The sequence below is a fragment of the Euprymna scolopes genome, chromosome 23 (genome assembly GCF_053919585.1).
Source record: "Euprymna scolopes isolate OS-2025 chromosome 23, ASM5391958v1, whole genome shotgun sequence".
Lineage (NCBI taxonomy): Eukaryota > Metazoa > Mollusca > Cephalopoda > Sepiida > Sepiolidae > Euprymna > Euprymna scolopes.
In genome coordinates this window covers 79,069,011-79,086,092 of record NC_136504.1, presented here as the reverse complement: position 1 = coordinate 79,086,092, position 17,082 = coordinate 79,069,011, and the positions used below count along the sequence as shown (strand labels likewise).

The 17,082-nt window shown below is 31.6% G+C and overlaps 1 protein-coding gene across 2 annotated transcripts in view; it reads right to left on the bottom strand.

The window, feature by feature from the left end:
• Positions 1-17,082, bottom strand: part of LOC145246035 (uncharacterized) — a 281,165-nt gene that overhangs the window by 206,602 nt on the left and 57,481 nt on the right. The window contains exon 1 of one of the 2 annotated variants that reach the window (XM_080107865.1): positions 9,569-9,680. The exons of the other annotated variant lie outside the window; for it this stretch is intronic. Coding sequence (XP_079963991.1) covers positions 9,569-9,629 — 61 coding nt within the window. The 5' untranslated portion in view covers positions 9,630-9,680. Of the gene's footprint in view, positions 1-9,568; positions 9,681-17,082 lie in introns of those variants that run through there. 2 annotated transcript variants of the gene reach the window in all.

Sequence of the window (17,082 nt, the reverse complement as noted above, 5' to 3'; positions counted from 1 at the left end):
GTGTCTGGCTGACTTTCTTTTAAAATTGAAGACGAAAAGAACATTTTAAAATTTTGAATTTAAAAATGTTTAAATTTTAGATCTAATGTAATTAACTATTTTACGCAGTTTGAATTGTTTTTTGTTAATGATCACGTGTTCAGTTTCAAAAAGAAATGTTGTCTCATTCCACCACGTGCAGCCATATGGAAAATGGGTTGCCCCAAAGTGATGTGGCTAGCTATGGCTATGACTGAAACCTATCTGCAAATATGTGGCAAAATAATGTTTGTATGAATGAAAAAAAAATTCATGCTCTTAGACTTTAAAATTACTTGTGATTATAAAAACTTAAATCAACATGCCAGGGAATGTGGGACATGTGTGAATGTTTGCTAAAAATCTTGTTAAAAAGGAAATGACTTTGACAAAGTGTCATAAATAAAACATAATCCTTTTCATTTGGGTAAAAAAAAACATTGCTGTTACTTTTATGCTTAAAAATGAAGTTTGGAAATGTAATATGCCTTGCAAATCCTGTTTGGAAAATAGAATTATAAAAGCACATTTAGAAAATGGTTTGAATATATATATATATGCAATCCCATTCTACTGCAGATATCCTAACTGTAATCTCTGAACGTATATAACATGCATTGGATAAAACAGGAGAAGCTAGGTTAGTAGCCCTAGACATATCTAAAGCCATTGACAGGATTTACGTAACATAATCAAATCTTTCTTAGATAATAGAAAAATCCAGGTTGTCCCTGATGGTCATACATCTGAACAACATTATATAAATGCAGGTGTGCCACAGGGGTCAATCCTTAGACCTTTATTAATCCTAATATTCATAAACGACTTCCCTGATAAAATTGTCTTTGAGATGGGTATATTTGCTGATGACACTATACTCTACAATTGACTCGAGGGGAAAACAAATTAAGAAATTACTAAAACTCCAGTGTAGTAGAATGAGACTGAAACTAGATAGTAACGTTCAATGGCGCCAAGACTATTTCTTTATTTCCTTTAATAATTACAAGAAGCCTTCTCAACCACTGATTGCCATGGCTAATGATACTACCTGAAAGTATTCCCCTCAAGCTCCTAGATTTAGCATTCAAAAATAACATAAATTGGAACAAATACATTGAGATAATTGCCAAGGCTGCTGCAAGGAAAATGGTCTCTCTCTACCATGCTAAAAGTTTACTCACACCTGAAAGTATCCTGTATCTCTACAAAGCAACTATTCATCCATGCATGGAATTCTGTTGTCACATCTGGGCTGGTGCTCTTAGATAGAATTCAAAAAAGAGTCGTCAACCTAATAGATCCCACACTGTCAACCAAATTCCAACCTCTGTCTCATCGACAAAATATGACATCCCTATGTCTGTTTTACAAGTACTTTAATGGTAAGTGCTCGGACGAACTCAAAGCACTAATACCCCTTTACGTGAATTCCTTCGACAAACCAGACAAGAGGAAAAATGCCACCCCTATACTGCAGATGCTGTAAAACTATTTACACAAATAGCTTCTTCCCTCAAACTGCTAGACTTTGGAATTCTCCCCCAAGCTCCTGCTTCCCTGACTGTACTTACATGCAGATGTTCAAGCATAACGTGAACAGATATCTTGTTGCCCAAATCCCTACGACTTAGTGGACTGTGCCTTGTTTAAGGCGAATAAACAGTAAATGAACATGTTTCATGTGATTATTAATACACTCATAACTGCGCTGCCAGTCAGATGATTAGAACTCCAGACCCAAGTATTATGAATTCCAGCTTCATGACTATCACGTTTTGAAATGTAAGAGAAATACACCTAGTATTTTAAACAAAAGTAATTCTTTCTGATCTCCTAAAGGAAGTAACATGACTAACTTAAAATCTTCAATGTAATTTCTCACAAAAGGTTCAACGTATCAGAGCATAATAATTGTTATTTAATAAATAGATATCAATCGGCATTAACTTACACGTAAAAAGGGATAGGGTAAGTTAACTTATATATAAATAGAAAGGTTAGGGAAAGGGTTAGTTAACTTATATAAAGAAGAAGAAACTAATAACAACCTATAAGAAAAAAAACTATTTGAAAAAAAAAAAATTCTGTGAATGTATATTCGAACTCAAGAATGTTTTAAGCATGGTGTTTTTGATACAAAATTTTTAGGGGGGTGGGTGTTAAAATGAATGCACCAAAGGTCAATGATGAATATTTGTGAAAAAGTAGAATGGAGTCAAAAATTGATGGTGACTTTTAATGCTACTTTTCCAACTACTGATTGTCTTAGTTGATAGCATTTTCCCTAAAAGTCCAACGTTCAAACTCCTTAGCCTGATATTCTCAGACAACATGAAATGGAATAAATACGTAGAAGATATTGGTAAGGCTGCTGTAAAGAAGGTAGGTTCTCATTACTGGACTAGAAAATTTCTCACACTTACTAGTATCCTATATCTCATGAACAATTCGCCGGTGCCTGGAGTACTGTTGCCATTTTTGGGTTAGTGCACCAATCATTAGCCTCTCCTTCTTAGACAGAATTCAAAAAGAGAATTTTCTAAACTGAAAGAGCTCATACTATTTGCCATGCTCCACCTCATGTCACATTTTAAACAGAATGTGTTTTGATGAATATATATATATATATATATATATATATATATATATATATATATATATAGTGTATCACAAAAGTGAGTACACACCTCACATTTCTTCAAATATTTATGTATATGCGTGTATTTTGAAATGTAAATTACTGGCGACCATGTTTGAACAGTTTGAACAGGCGGCGTATGAAAGGGGCCAACCCTCAGTTTGTTCATGGGACGACACTGAAAAAATGATTTTTTGTACACAATAAAAAGTAGTCTCTTGTCAGCCTATATAACAGAGTTCATTTATTTTCCCCTCAAAATAACTCAAAATATAGCCATCGAAAGCTAAATACCTGGCAACAAAAGTGAGTACACCCCTTACGAAAAGTAGTCAATGTTAACATACAAAATATTTTGTGTGGCCACCATCATTATCCAAAACTGCCTCTATTCTCCTGGGCAGGGAATTTACCAAAGCTTCACATGTAGCCAATGGAATGTTCTTACACTCTTCAATTACGACGTTGCGGAGCTAGCAGATATTTGAGACTTTCTGCACCTCCATCTTCTGCTTGAGGATGTTCCAAAGATGTTCTATTGAGTTCAAGTCTGAAGACATGTTTAGCCAGTCCATAACCTTTACCCTCAGCATCTTCAGTAAAGCAGTGGTTGTCTTGGATGTGTGTTTTGGGTCATTGTCATGCTGGAACACTGCTCTACGGCCCACTTTTAGGAGGAAGGGGATCATGCTCTGCTGCAGTATTTGACAGTACATGTTGAAGTTCATGTTTCCCTTAATGAAATATAACTCTCCAATACCTGCAGCACTCATGCAGCCCCAGACCATGACATTCCCACAACCATACTTGACTGTAGGCATGACACACTTATCTCTGTACTCCTCACCTGGTCGCCGCCACACATGCTTAAGGCCATCAGAACCAAACAAATTAAATTTCGTCTCATCAGACCATAGGACATGGTTCCAGTTATCTATGGGCTTTGTTAACATGTCTTCAGCAAACTGTTTGTGGGTTTTCTTGTGTATTGCCTTCAGAAACTTCCTCCTGGGATGACAGCAATGCACACCAATTACAGGGGTACAAAGATAAGTGTGTCATGCCTACAGTCAAGCATGGTGGTGGGAATGTCATGGTCTGGGGCTGCATGAATGCTGCAGGTATTGGAGAATGGAAGAGCATTCCAGTGGCTACATGTGAAGCTCTAGTAAGCTCCATGCCCAGGAGAGTAAAGACAGTTTTGGATATTGATGGTGGTCACACAAAATATTGAGAGTTGGCATGTTGTATGTTGACAACTTTTCATAAGGGTGTACTCACTTTTGTTGCCAGGAATTTAGCTTTTAATAGCTATATTTTGAGTTATTCTGATGGGAAAATAAATGAACTCTGTTATATATGCTGCAGATAGACTACTTTTCATTGTGTCAAAAAATCATTCGTTCAGTGTTGTCCTATGAAAGGATATTCTTAAATATTTGAAGAAATATGAGGTGTACTCACTTTTGTGATACACTGTATATATATATATATATATATATATATATATATATATATATATATATATATATATATATATATATATACTAGCAAATTTACCCGTCGTTGACTGAGTTCAAAAACAGCCTACAGAAAATGGACTCTGATTTATGAAAGTATGATAGGTTATGAAAAGGAAGGGTTGTAATGAGATAGCTTCGAATTTGGGAGTATCAAAACCAATGCAAAATATGATGAAAGTAAAAATAAAATAGATAAACCCCATAATTTTTTATACCATACCTGTTCACACTGAAACACTTATCACAATATTCTGTGGATCTATATTAAAAAACCTTGTTAAACTTTGTGACATATTTCCATTCTATGGAGGTCAGGCACGAACGAACACCCCATAATTTTATTATACCATATTTCTTAAAACTGAAACATAATTACCAAAGTATACCTATGCAGATAGATATGAAAAGTCTTTATTAAAGTTTGTGGCTATTTCCATTCTATGGAAGCCAGGCACGAACGCAGACCTCCCAATTTTATTATGCCATCCCTATTTAAGTTAAAACATACTTATCAAAGTATTATTATGTATATCTATATCAAAAACACTTGTAAACGTTTTTTTTTTAATTTTTAAATTTTTTATTTCCATACTTTGTGGACCAGGCGCGAATGCAGACCCCACAATTTTAATGAACCACTGTTCTGCCAGATCAAACATACCCATTCCTGTGTCTCGATACATCTTCTATCACTATATGTAATCAGTTTTTTAAAATAGTCAACCATATAGGAGCCTATTCGTGACCAGACACACACACACACACACACACACAGACATTTAGCTTTATATATATATATATATATATATATATATATATAGAGAGAGAGAGAGAGAGAGAGAGAGAGAGAGAGAGAGAGAGAGAGTCATCCACATACAGTACTGTTTCGCTCTTTCACAGCTCATCAGTGTGGATAGACAGACAACTGCCTCAAGCCAGGATTGAAACCCAACCGCCCAAATGACAGTCAAGGCTTCTCACCATTGCGCTATACGGCTGCTGCTGTGTGGATAATGAATTAACGATGTTTTGACATCATCCAAATGCCTCCGCTCGATTTGTTTACACAAAGAGTGTCACTTAATATGCTATTGACAGTTTGTATATCACTTGCCAATATGCTCAACCCAAGATAGGGAGCATTATATATATATATATATATATATATATATATATATATATATATATATATATATATATATGTGTGTGTGTGTGTGTGTTTTATTTCTTTATTTTGCTTGCAGTACATTGTTTTGGGTGGATTGCATTACCTTAATGCTAACTGGGAATAATTTTCCCTTACCACATAGTGGCATCAAATGGCCAGTGACATATATATTTTTTTTTAATATATTAGCTACGGATACATGTTGCATCGTCATATTACTCATCAGCACAGCTGAACCGGGCAAGAATGTAACCCAGGACCCTGAGGTCCCGAGTCTATCACTCTGCCATTGATAAACATACCACGTTTTTAGTAGTTGTCATTTTTTTGTTTATTTTGCCTGCGGTGCTCTTTTTGGATTAAATTGCAATATCTGAAGGCTAATTAGGAATAATTTTTCAATAAGATGCTCGATTGTAAAAATATGACACCTAATTTACAAACTATGCATTACAGATTCCAGAGATGTACTATAGTTTCATTGGCACGGATTGTTTAGGAAACGCTTTTACAATCCATTAAGAATGATCAGACTTTCCTAAACAGTAAAGACTTACCCATGTGAATGAAACCATGGTATACCTCTGGAATGTGTGCGTGTGTGTGTATGTGTGAGAGAGAGAGAGAGAGAGAGAGAGAGAGAGTTCCCTATGTACTCGGAAACGACTGGACTGATTTTTTAAAATTTCATACGAAGGTATTTGATGTGGTTTGAGAGTGTTCTTATGTAGGTTTTTATTTAAATGCATCTGATATAATCAATAATTGAAAAAATCCCATTAAAGAAATAATGTCTGATTTTGACCAAAGTTAACACTTCTATACAACCTAACATCACAAGAGCATTTTAGAAATTTTTTCACCGCACCAGCAGAAAGCCCTAGACTATAAAATCAACTGTAGATTCTTCTATAAGACAGGGAGACGTTCGAAATGAATGTTTTCTTTTAGAGCACAATTGAATTATGATACTTGACTATTGCACATTTAACTTTAATTCAAGTGATTATGCAAAAATAATTTCCTAAAATGAACAGCGACGAGTTCAAAATGAATGTTTCCGTTTAGAGAACAACTGAACTTGACTTTGCATTTTTATCTTTAAGTGAAGCCATTATTTACAGATAATTTTATAAAATCAATAATAGATTCTCTACAGTGCAATGTAGATTACAATGTATTGTGGACTAAGTCACAGCAGGGAGGCATGTGAAGTTTCCTCCCAGTATGCTGTGGGGGTAGGGGTATTCCTAATTAGAGCAGTCAATCAATCGATTTGATTAAAAGAAATGGGGGATTTCACTGATTTTGATGACAAAATAAGGGGGGGGGACATTTGTCGATCCTCATTGAATCCCGGACAACGTTCATACATAATTTCTCCTTTCAAATACAATTCTTTTCACAACTTATGAATACATTCAATATTTTATGAATACATTCAATATTTTCTTTGAAAAGGACTTTGAATTCAAGAAAAAGATTTTTCTGAATTAAATTCCAAGATCAAGACTTTGAACAGATAATGTGAATTCTGCTGAAAACAATATCAGTTCACATTTTAAATCTACTTTAACATCATTAAAGAAATACTTCTTCTCATTCCTCTAAGTTTTTTACCTTCTTGAAATGAGATTAAAGAGGTATTCAGGTCAAAGATCCCTTACAATGTGATTAAAGATAACAAATAACTTAGGGGTGAGGGGCAATTTAGAACAAGAAATGACTTGAGACTTTCTTTCTTTTTTTTTTTTACTATTGAGTCACCACTTATCGAGGATCAAAGGCCACTCGAGGATAAGGGTTAATAAGTTTGTTAGGTGGATGGTGAGAGAACACTGTGACTGAAACTGAGCAGAACTCAACCATCAAAGAGGATGGCTCAACAGGGATCTGGTTTCATTGGACTTTAAAAGGACCATGTCGCAGCCAGCTAGAAAGCAGTCCCACAGTATTTTGTTCCACAGACGGGTAGTTCTAGGAAAGAAATTTTGCTTATAGACGTTCCATTTAATTTTAGGTATACGAAGGAAAGAAAAATTTTCAAAAGTAGTTGTCGCTAGACGAGTTCTTGTGAATATTTCACAGGGATGAACCACAAATTGGAGATCAGTATGGCACCTGCCAGGAAACACCGATAGAGCAGAAAAAGACTAGCAATATCTTCTCTGTGAGAAAGTTACAAGAAAAAGATGTTGTGTTGTGTTGTAACATTTCCCTTTGTCTTGCATTCATTTTATTTTGTGTTTTCTTTGGAATGTTTTCTTTTAGTCAATAATCTCATGTGAACTTTCAAAGAAAAGAAAGAAAACTTCGTCAAATATAAAATAAACAAATCTTTTATTTATTTATTTATTTATTTATTCTTTTATTTTTTTATTTATTTTTTTATTTATTTATTTATTTATTGCGGACTACATCTTCTTTAGTTGTTGTTTCATGACGTGCGGCCAACTATTTCTCTGGCCTTCGTCAGATGGTAACCGTGACGGGATATGAACTCTGAATCTCCTAACTGCATCTGCAGTGGATAGAGACATTGAATCTCTACAGTCCCAGGTGAGAATTGTCTGAAGATAGCGGTTTAAATCCTACCCAAAGCCGGTCAGTGTCTTACTTGGCCAAACGCGTGGTGAGACGATAAAAACTATGGCTGACAGTAATTGCTGAGAATGTAGTTAGGAGATTCGGAGTTCCTATCCGTCGCGGCTACCACCTGATGATGGCCAGATGAATAGTTGGCCAAAATGTCATGAAACAACATCTAAGAAAGATGAGGATAATAGTCCGCAATAAATAAATTAATAAATGATGCTCATCTCAATAACGAATTCCAATTGAAAATAATATATAAACAAATCTTTATTCATCAGTCATTATAAATTTGTCAACATTATTTCTGAATCCATCGAATTTGTGTTTCTACATTTTTTAGATATGAATTGATAATTTGGATTATTTGGATCATTCGGACTATTGTTCTCATCTTGAGTATTATTCGCACAATGCTTTGGCCAATGTAGTCTCCAACCTTCTTCATGTATATCATGTCAAACTTGGGAATCTTTCTGTAAAACTTAAGAATCTTTTTGTCAAACTCAGGAATCTTCACAGAGTTTGGAATGGAAGCCTTTATTCAATTCACAGGAGTAGCATGCTCTCATTCCGTCAGCCATAACTTTTAATTATTCTTCATATTAGCCATAACTCGGTAGAAATTTTAAATAACTTTTAATTATATTCTTCATATTAGCCGTGCTGTGGATTGAACCTTCAACCTCCAGGAAAGTGTCACTTAGAATTGAATTTTACCAAGTACTTTATCTGTTACGCCATGGGTCATGAGTTCGACAAGATATACGTGAAGAAGAAACGTTGTATGAATAACACTCAAAACTAAAGCATCCAAATAATCAAATCCATCTAATTAATCTTATAATTTATAATACTCTGATTCTTCCTTCCTTAGTTATAAATTACGCTTTGAAAAGACCAAATACAATTTTTGAAGGCCAAACTGCTTCAAAAAAGGTCAAATTCACGAAATTTGGCTTTAAAAAGCCAATCTGGCAATTCTGGACGAGAATATGAGAGTGACCTTCCTTTAATGTAGCCTCGTTTTTGCATATCATTATAATAACTCATGATCATAGTTCCTATACTTGCCTCCCCACCAGATCAGAGTTAGACACCGGATCAATTTTTAATGTGGAGAAAATTCAACTTCTTTTGATCATATCCAGAGTGCCTTTGACACTCTGGATATGATCAAAAATAAAAATAGTCTCAGTCATGAAGGATTTCTCCTTCACTGATTAAGGACAGAAAAAGTGAAGTGTAGTATTAGAACAGATATTACGTTGTGATTGTGACCTGAATTCAATCGTTCCGCAACATGTAAAATGCTTTAATCAGAAACAATTACACGTTGCTCATCAGAAACCTCAAGAAAAAAAAACATAAGAACATAAGATCATGCAAAATGTTCAATGATAAAATGGAAAAAGTCTGTTTTCAACTCAGGTGAAATTCAATCTCCCTCGTTAATAGAATGACAAAATTCACAGCAAGGCTCTATTTTGATGTGTGTGTGTGTGTGTGTGTGTGTGTGTGTGTGTGTGTGTGTGTGTGTGTGTGTGTGTGTGTGTGTGTGTGTGTGTGTGTGAATGCCTTTGAGAAAAAAACAAAAACAATTAAATACATAAGACTGTAACTTACTCTTTTGTTTATTATTTACAGTTGAACATTTTAGAGAAAATGGACGAAAAGGTAAATCCATAAGTATTGGCTCATGTGATCTTTAATGTAGCAATGATTGAGTATTGTCTTTGGCTAATTCACGGGATCCTTAAAGGGACAAAGGAAGACAATCAGGCTGACCAATCAATGAATATTTTATCCAATAGTTTCAGCAATTGACACTTTATGTATTTTCTGTTTTATTTCATGAAATATTTTACTGAGGACTCTTTCATTGTTAATGACTTAACGTTTTTTTTTTTTATTTTATTGTTTTTTTTTTTTTTTTTTACTGTTTTGAATACGAACAAGCAATTATCAACTCAATTCACCTTTTTGTACCTCAACTGATTCACTATGCTTTTCTGATAAGTAATCAACCATAACATTCAACCACTGAAACGAATTTCTTTCAAGAACGCAAGTAAATAACTTGACATTTTAATCAGCATTTTTTTTTTCTATTTTGAAAATCCATGCATAATGAGGTTGTTTGAATAACCTGCTGATCCAATCATTATAGAAGGAAAATAAAATGAGAGCATTAAAATCAAGTGTAAGAAAAATGTTCAACACGTTTAGAGCCATTGAGTTTATTGCTAGAATTGAAGAAAAAACAAACTCCTGTGCACTAGTAGTGCTGATAGATTCTTTCCGGAAGTAAATGACAGCTTACACACTGTAGACTGAAAATTGACTAAGTAGTTTGGTAGGGAAATGTACACACACAGACACACACACACACAATTTCACTTTTATATATAGATTTATTTCTGTTTTTGCCGTTCTGCATTCCTTCTAACACACAACTTCTGGTAAATTATAGCAGTACAGTGGTAAATTGTAGCAGTACAGTGGTAAATTATAGCAGTACAGTGGTAAATTGTAGCAGTACAGTGGTAAATTGTAGCAGTACAGTGATTAACATAAGTTCGGCAGTAGCTTATTTTATTGTTTTATTTAAAAACTAAATCCATCAATAACATTTATTAATTAAATTCAAATATAATTATTTTAACTAATTTTAACCAACTTACATATATTATTATTATTATTATTTTTTAATTAAAACCTAATAACTTTAAGTATGGATCTATGTTTAATCCATATCATAGTCTTTTGTTTACATTTCTTTGTATGCTAACTTCCGGTCAGTTCAGTCTGTCACTTGTAATGGTAAACCTTATTAAAGTGTTTATTTGCTATTTTCTTATTTCTTATAAGTAATTATTTATTGTTTGTTCCAAGCTGATGAGTTGGCTCAGTTGATATAAAAATAAGTGAGAACTATTATTACTTAAATACCAGCAATGGGCCAAAACACGCAAATATTGCTAAAAAAAAAAAAACAACAACAACAAAAAACTGATTTTTGCAATGAACAATAAAATATGTGTCTATTCCTGGTAAAATACTACAACATTATATATATACATATATATATATATATATATATATATATATATATATATATATATATATATATATATATATATAAAGTAATACATTGGTATATATAGATTTATTTGTCAATTCAATACGGAGAAAATATCAATGGGAAATGCTATAAATGCTCTTTATACCTAAGTGTTTCAAAGCCTAATGCTTCTCATCAGAAGATGGGAGAGGGAGCTAGGTTACATACAATACAATGCGACATTTAGCAAGGGTACAATTCGGAGGGGGGGATATTAAAATATTTGGTCTATAGAGGGGATGATGGAAGGGGTATATGGGTGATCTAGAAGGTTCATAAAATGCATGTGTAGATGAATTTAAGCTATAGTGGTGATTTGAAAGAGTTGGAATTATAAATATTAGGATTAGTGTAAATATTTGAATGTTTCAAAATAAGCTAGATGGATATTGATATAATGGAGTGGGGCCTGTTATTAATATATATACTTTATGTGTCTTATTTTTTATTTTATATTTATTTTTTACTTTTAGTTTTATCTGCATATGAACTATTCATACCGGGTTTCCCATAATCCCTCCCATCAATACAATAGCCATGCCCCCTCCCCCGCTTCTTTAAACTTTCTTTAGCTCTACACATTTCAATAACTTCTTCACTTCTATTCCATCCACCCATAATACTCCCTTTTCAGATTCATTACCTAGATCTCCTTAATATCTGCATTTAACACCCTCCCTCCCTTTTTTTAAACTCCCCCTCTTAATACTTCAACTTTTTAAAGTCATGCTTATTTATATTATGCATCCTGATTAATTTCAATTGCACCCAAATCCATCAATATATCTAATGGCTACTCCCCGCATATCAAGTTGCATATTCCAGTATTCCTGCAAAATTGTTCACTCAACTAAGTCATAACCCTTGTGAAGCCCCCTACACACCTCTTAAATCCATCCTTATCTCTTCCTTCCATATATGAGCATAGGGCAACCTAGATCCACGTACATCCAGCAAATTACACACGACACCAACTGTGATCCTGATGATCTGAGACAGCTGATGGAAGATGAAGATCTGGAGAGAGGGAGTCACATTAATCCAGACAAGGAACCACACCAGATAGATAGATAGATAGATAGATAGATAGATAGATAGATAGATAGATAGATAGATCCATGTTTTCCTTGGCCTTCTGTTTTAACTCACCCTGCTACCTTAACTTTTCTATATCTACTAACTCCAAAATTTTCTAAAACATTCTTTCAACATGGCCATATCATCAAAATCTCCTGTTCCACACACATCTTTTTATACTGCCCAGATTTAATCTTCTCCTAAAGTCATCAAATCTATGCCTGTCTTTAAGACAAGCATTACACATCCATTGTATCATTCTCGTATCATTTCTCTCCATGCAACACATGTCCTCAACCTTTATAGGCCAGGTTTCATTTTCATATATAATCACACTGCATTACACATGCTTAATAGATTTTCCCTTGATCAGCAGCGGTAACGGTCTGCTAGTTAGTAATGGCAGAAGTTTCCTTATCCTATTCCATCTCCTCCTAACTCTTGCAATCAACTAGCACTTGCGCCTCCCTGCGTTCCAATGGTATCACACAAGTAAAAAAATTTCTCAACAACCTCAATTGCTTTTCCATCCAAATGCAGTTTCTACACATTTGAGTCTCTGTTGTATTCAACAATAAATCAATGCATAATTCAACAATATTAATCTAAAGTAGACTTTTAACTATGCTGATTACATAGTCTGTGACAGTATCCATTGCATCAATCACAATCTCCTCCTCAAAAAATAATTACAGATTTTTCTCAGGTGAAGTACCTGACAAAAAGCTGTAAACTTTTATGTCAATGTATCTTTGATCCTTGAGGATGTTTAAAGCATAATGGTATCGTGGTCAGAGATATCTCTCCTGATATAAAAACTGGTTTCTATACCAGAGTTATCCCTTTTAGTAAAAAAGGTTCGACCCTAAATCTTGTGTGGGCACAAAATTTCATTGGGAACTCTCGTACCAAAGTGATTCTTAGCAAATCTCACATGCTTAAAAAATTTGCTTAATTTGTCTACTCATTAAACTGAATGAAACGGAACATTGAATATTCTAATTCTTCAGTTTTCTTTTCTGAAAAGCAACCCCTTGAATAGACTTTGATGGGGGGGGGGTCAGTTGATTAAAAATCAGTGTTTATATCATGTGAAAACGACACAAGTGTTTTAGAATATTAAAATTCTGAAGGTGTACATTTTCTATTTTGTAAAAACTAAATATATTTAAAACCTACTCATAAAAAAGGAACACTTTCTGTGAATATGACTCGTTCAATAAAGGTGAGTTGAAAGTGGACCTTAGGTTTACTTTTGGAAGCTTTGTACGAGCTAGCTTTCAGTATTATTCTTTAGTCCTCAAATTCATGTGATGTTTCTGATGTGATGTTTCTGATAAAGGAGAAAGAATTGCTGTTTTCTGGGTCAGAATCTATTTCCATCTAATACTTTTCATCAGCTAATTTTTACTGTGAGATTTTTTTTTAGCTCTTTACATCATGTGGCTTCATGCCTTTTCTGGATGAAAAAAAATGTCAGTTTTTAAAATAGCAGACTGATTGCCCCCACGAGAAAATAAGTTTCTTAGTTTTACATTTGAAATGAAATCTTTCCAATGAATGAACAAACCTGTGGCAACAAGTCAAATTATTGTCAAATTTAGAACGATTTTAATCATTTGGCTTTTGTAAGTGGTAGACCCCCCCCCTCTGTATTCAAGTGTTTATAGAAGTGTTTTCAAGTCAGATAAATTAATCGAATGCTTTTCTTAATCATTCAAGGATGCTATATTTTAAGTCAATGTCTCAGTTTAGCAGATAAGAATAAAGAAATAAAAACTACTAAAAAAGTATAAAATTGTCATCTGATCTTCGCAAGAATAAAATTTGATTATAGTCATGCACCATCCACTACGACTATGCGATTCCTACAGTGATGTACCTGGAAAACAGAGCAATAAAATCTGATATAGTGATATAGAACAAGAAGGAGAAAGAAGCAACCTTAGTAGAAGTTAATGTTCCTGCGATGTTGGGTTAAACAGAGTTGAAAGGGAAAAATCATGAAAAAAAATAAAATCTCATGAAAAAAACTGAAATCTCATGAAAAAAACTAAAATCTCATGAAAAAAACTAAAATCTCATGAAAAAAACTAAAATCTCATGAAAAAATTAAAATCTCATGAAAAAAACTAAAATCTCATGAAAAAAACTAAAATCTCATGAAAAAAATTAAAATCTCATGAAAAAAACTAAAATCTCATGAAAAAAACTAAAATCTCATGAAAAAAACTAAAATCTCATGAAAAAAATTGAAATCTCATGAAAAAAACTAAAATCCCATGAAAAAAACTAAAATCTCATGAAAAAAACTAAAATCTCATGAAAAAAACTAAAATCTCATGAAAAAAACTGAAATCTCATGAAAAAAACTAAAATCTCATGAAAAAAATTGAAATCTCATGAAAAAAACTAAAATCTCATGAAAAAAACTAAAATCTCATGAAAAAAACTAAAATCTAATGAAAAAAACTGAAATCTCATGAAAAAAACTAAAATCTCATGAAAAAAATTAAAATCTCATGAAAAAAACTAAAATCTCATGAAAAAAACTAAAATCTCATGAAAAAAATTGAAATCTCATGAAAAAACATAAAATCTCATGAAAAAAACTAAAATCTCATGAAAAAAACTAAAATCTCATGAAAAAATTGAAATCTCATGAAAAAAACTAAAATCTCATGAAAAAAACTAAAATCTCATGAAAAAAACTAAAATCTCATGAAAAAACTAAAATCGCATGAAAAAAACTAAAATCTCATGAAAAGAATTAAAATCTCATGAAAAAAACTGAAATCTCATGAAAAACCTAAAATCTCATGAAAAAAACTAAAATCTCATGAAAAAAACTAAAATCTCATGAAAAAAACTAAAATCTCATGAAAAAAACTAAAATCTCATGAAAAAATTAAAATCTCATGAAAAAAACTAAAATCTCATGAAAAAAACTAAAATCTCATGAAAAAAATTAAAATCTCATGAAAAAAACTAAAATCTCATGAAAAAAACTAAAATCTCATGAAAAAAACTAAAATCTCATGAAAAAAATTGAAATCTCATGAAAAAAACTAAAATCCCATGAAAAAAACTAAAATCTCATGAAAAAAACTAAAATCTCATGAAAAAAACTAAAATCTCATGAAAAAAACTGAAATCTCATGAAAAAAACTAAAATCTCATGAAAAAAATTAAAATCTCATGAAAAAAACTAAAATCTCATGAAAAAAACTAAAATCTCATGAAAAAAATTGAAATCTCATGAAAAAAACTAAAATCTCATGAAAAAATTGAAATCTCATGAAAAAAACTAAAATCTCATGAAAAAAACTAAAATCTCATGAAAAAAACTAAAATCTCATGAAAAAATTGAAATCTCATGAAAAAAACTAAAATCTCATGAAAAAAACTAAAATCTCATGAAAAAAATTAAAATCTCATAAAAAAACTAAAATCTCATGAAAAAACTAAAATCGCATGAAAAAAACTAAAATCTCATGAAAAGAATTAAAATCTCATGAAAAAAACTGAAATCTCATGAAAAACCTAAAATCTCATGAAAAAAATTAAAATCTCATGAAAAAAACTAAAATCTCATGAAAAAATTGAAATCTCATGAAAAAAACTAAAATCTCATGAAAAAATTAAAATCTCATGAAAAAAACTAAAATCTCATGAAAAAAACTAAAATCTCATGAAAAAAATTAAAATCTCATGAAAAAAACTAAAATCTCATGAAAAAAACTAAAATCTCATGAAAAAAACTGAAATCTCATGAAAAAAACTAAAATCTCATGAAAAATCTAAAATCTCATGAAAAAAACTGAAATCTCATGGAAAACCTAAAATCTCATGAAAAAAATTAAAATCTCATGAAAAAAACTAAAATCTCATGGAAAAAACTAAAATCTCATGAAAAAAACTGAAATCTCATGAAAAAAACTAAAATCTCATGAAAAAAATTGAAATCTCATGAAAAAAACTAAAATCTCATGACAAAACTAAAATCTCATGAAAAAAATTAAAATCTCATGAAAAAAACTAAAATCTCATGAAAAAAACTGAAATCTCATGAAAAACCTAAAATCTCATGAAAAAAACTAAAATCTCATGAAAATAATTTAAATCTCATGAAAAAAACTAAAATCTCATGAAAAAATTGAAATCTCATGAAAAAAACTAAAATCTCATGAAAAAAACTAAAATCTCATGAAAAAAATTAAAATCTCATAAAAAAACTAAAATCTCATGAAAAAACTAAAATCGCATGAAAAAAACTAAAATCTCATGAAAAGAATTAAAATCTCATGAAAAAAACTGAAATCTCATGAAAAACCTAAAATCTCATGAAAAAAATTAAAATCTCATGAAAAAAACTAAAATCTCATGAAAAAATTGAAATCTCATGAAAAAAACTAAAATCTCATGAAAAAATTAAAATCTCATGAAAAAAACTAAAATCTCATGAAAAAAACTAAAATCTCATGAAAAAAATTAAAATCTCATGAAAAAAACTAAAATCTCATGAAAAAAACTAAAATCTAATGAAAAAAACTGAAATCTCATGAAAAAAACTAAAATCTCATGAAAAATCTAAAATCTCATGAAAAAAATTAAAATCTCATGAAAAAAACTAAAATCTCATGAAAAAAACTAAAATCTCATGAAAAAAATTGAAATCTCATGAAAAAACATAAAATCTCATGAAAAAAACTAAAATCTCATGAAAAAAACTAAAATCTCATGAAAAAATTGAAATCTCATGAAAAAAACTAAAATCTCATGAAAAAAACTAAAATCTCATGAAAAAAACTAAAATCTCATGAAAAAACTAAAATCGCATGAAAAAAACTAAAATCTCATGAAAAGAATTAAAATCTCATGAAAAAAACTGAAATCTCATGAAAAACCTAAAATCTCATGAAAAAAACTAAAATCTCAT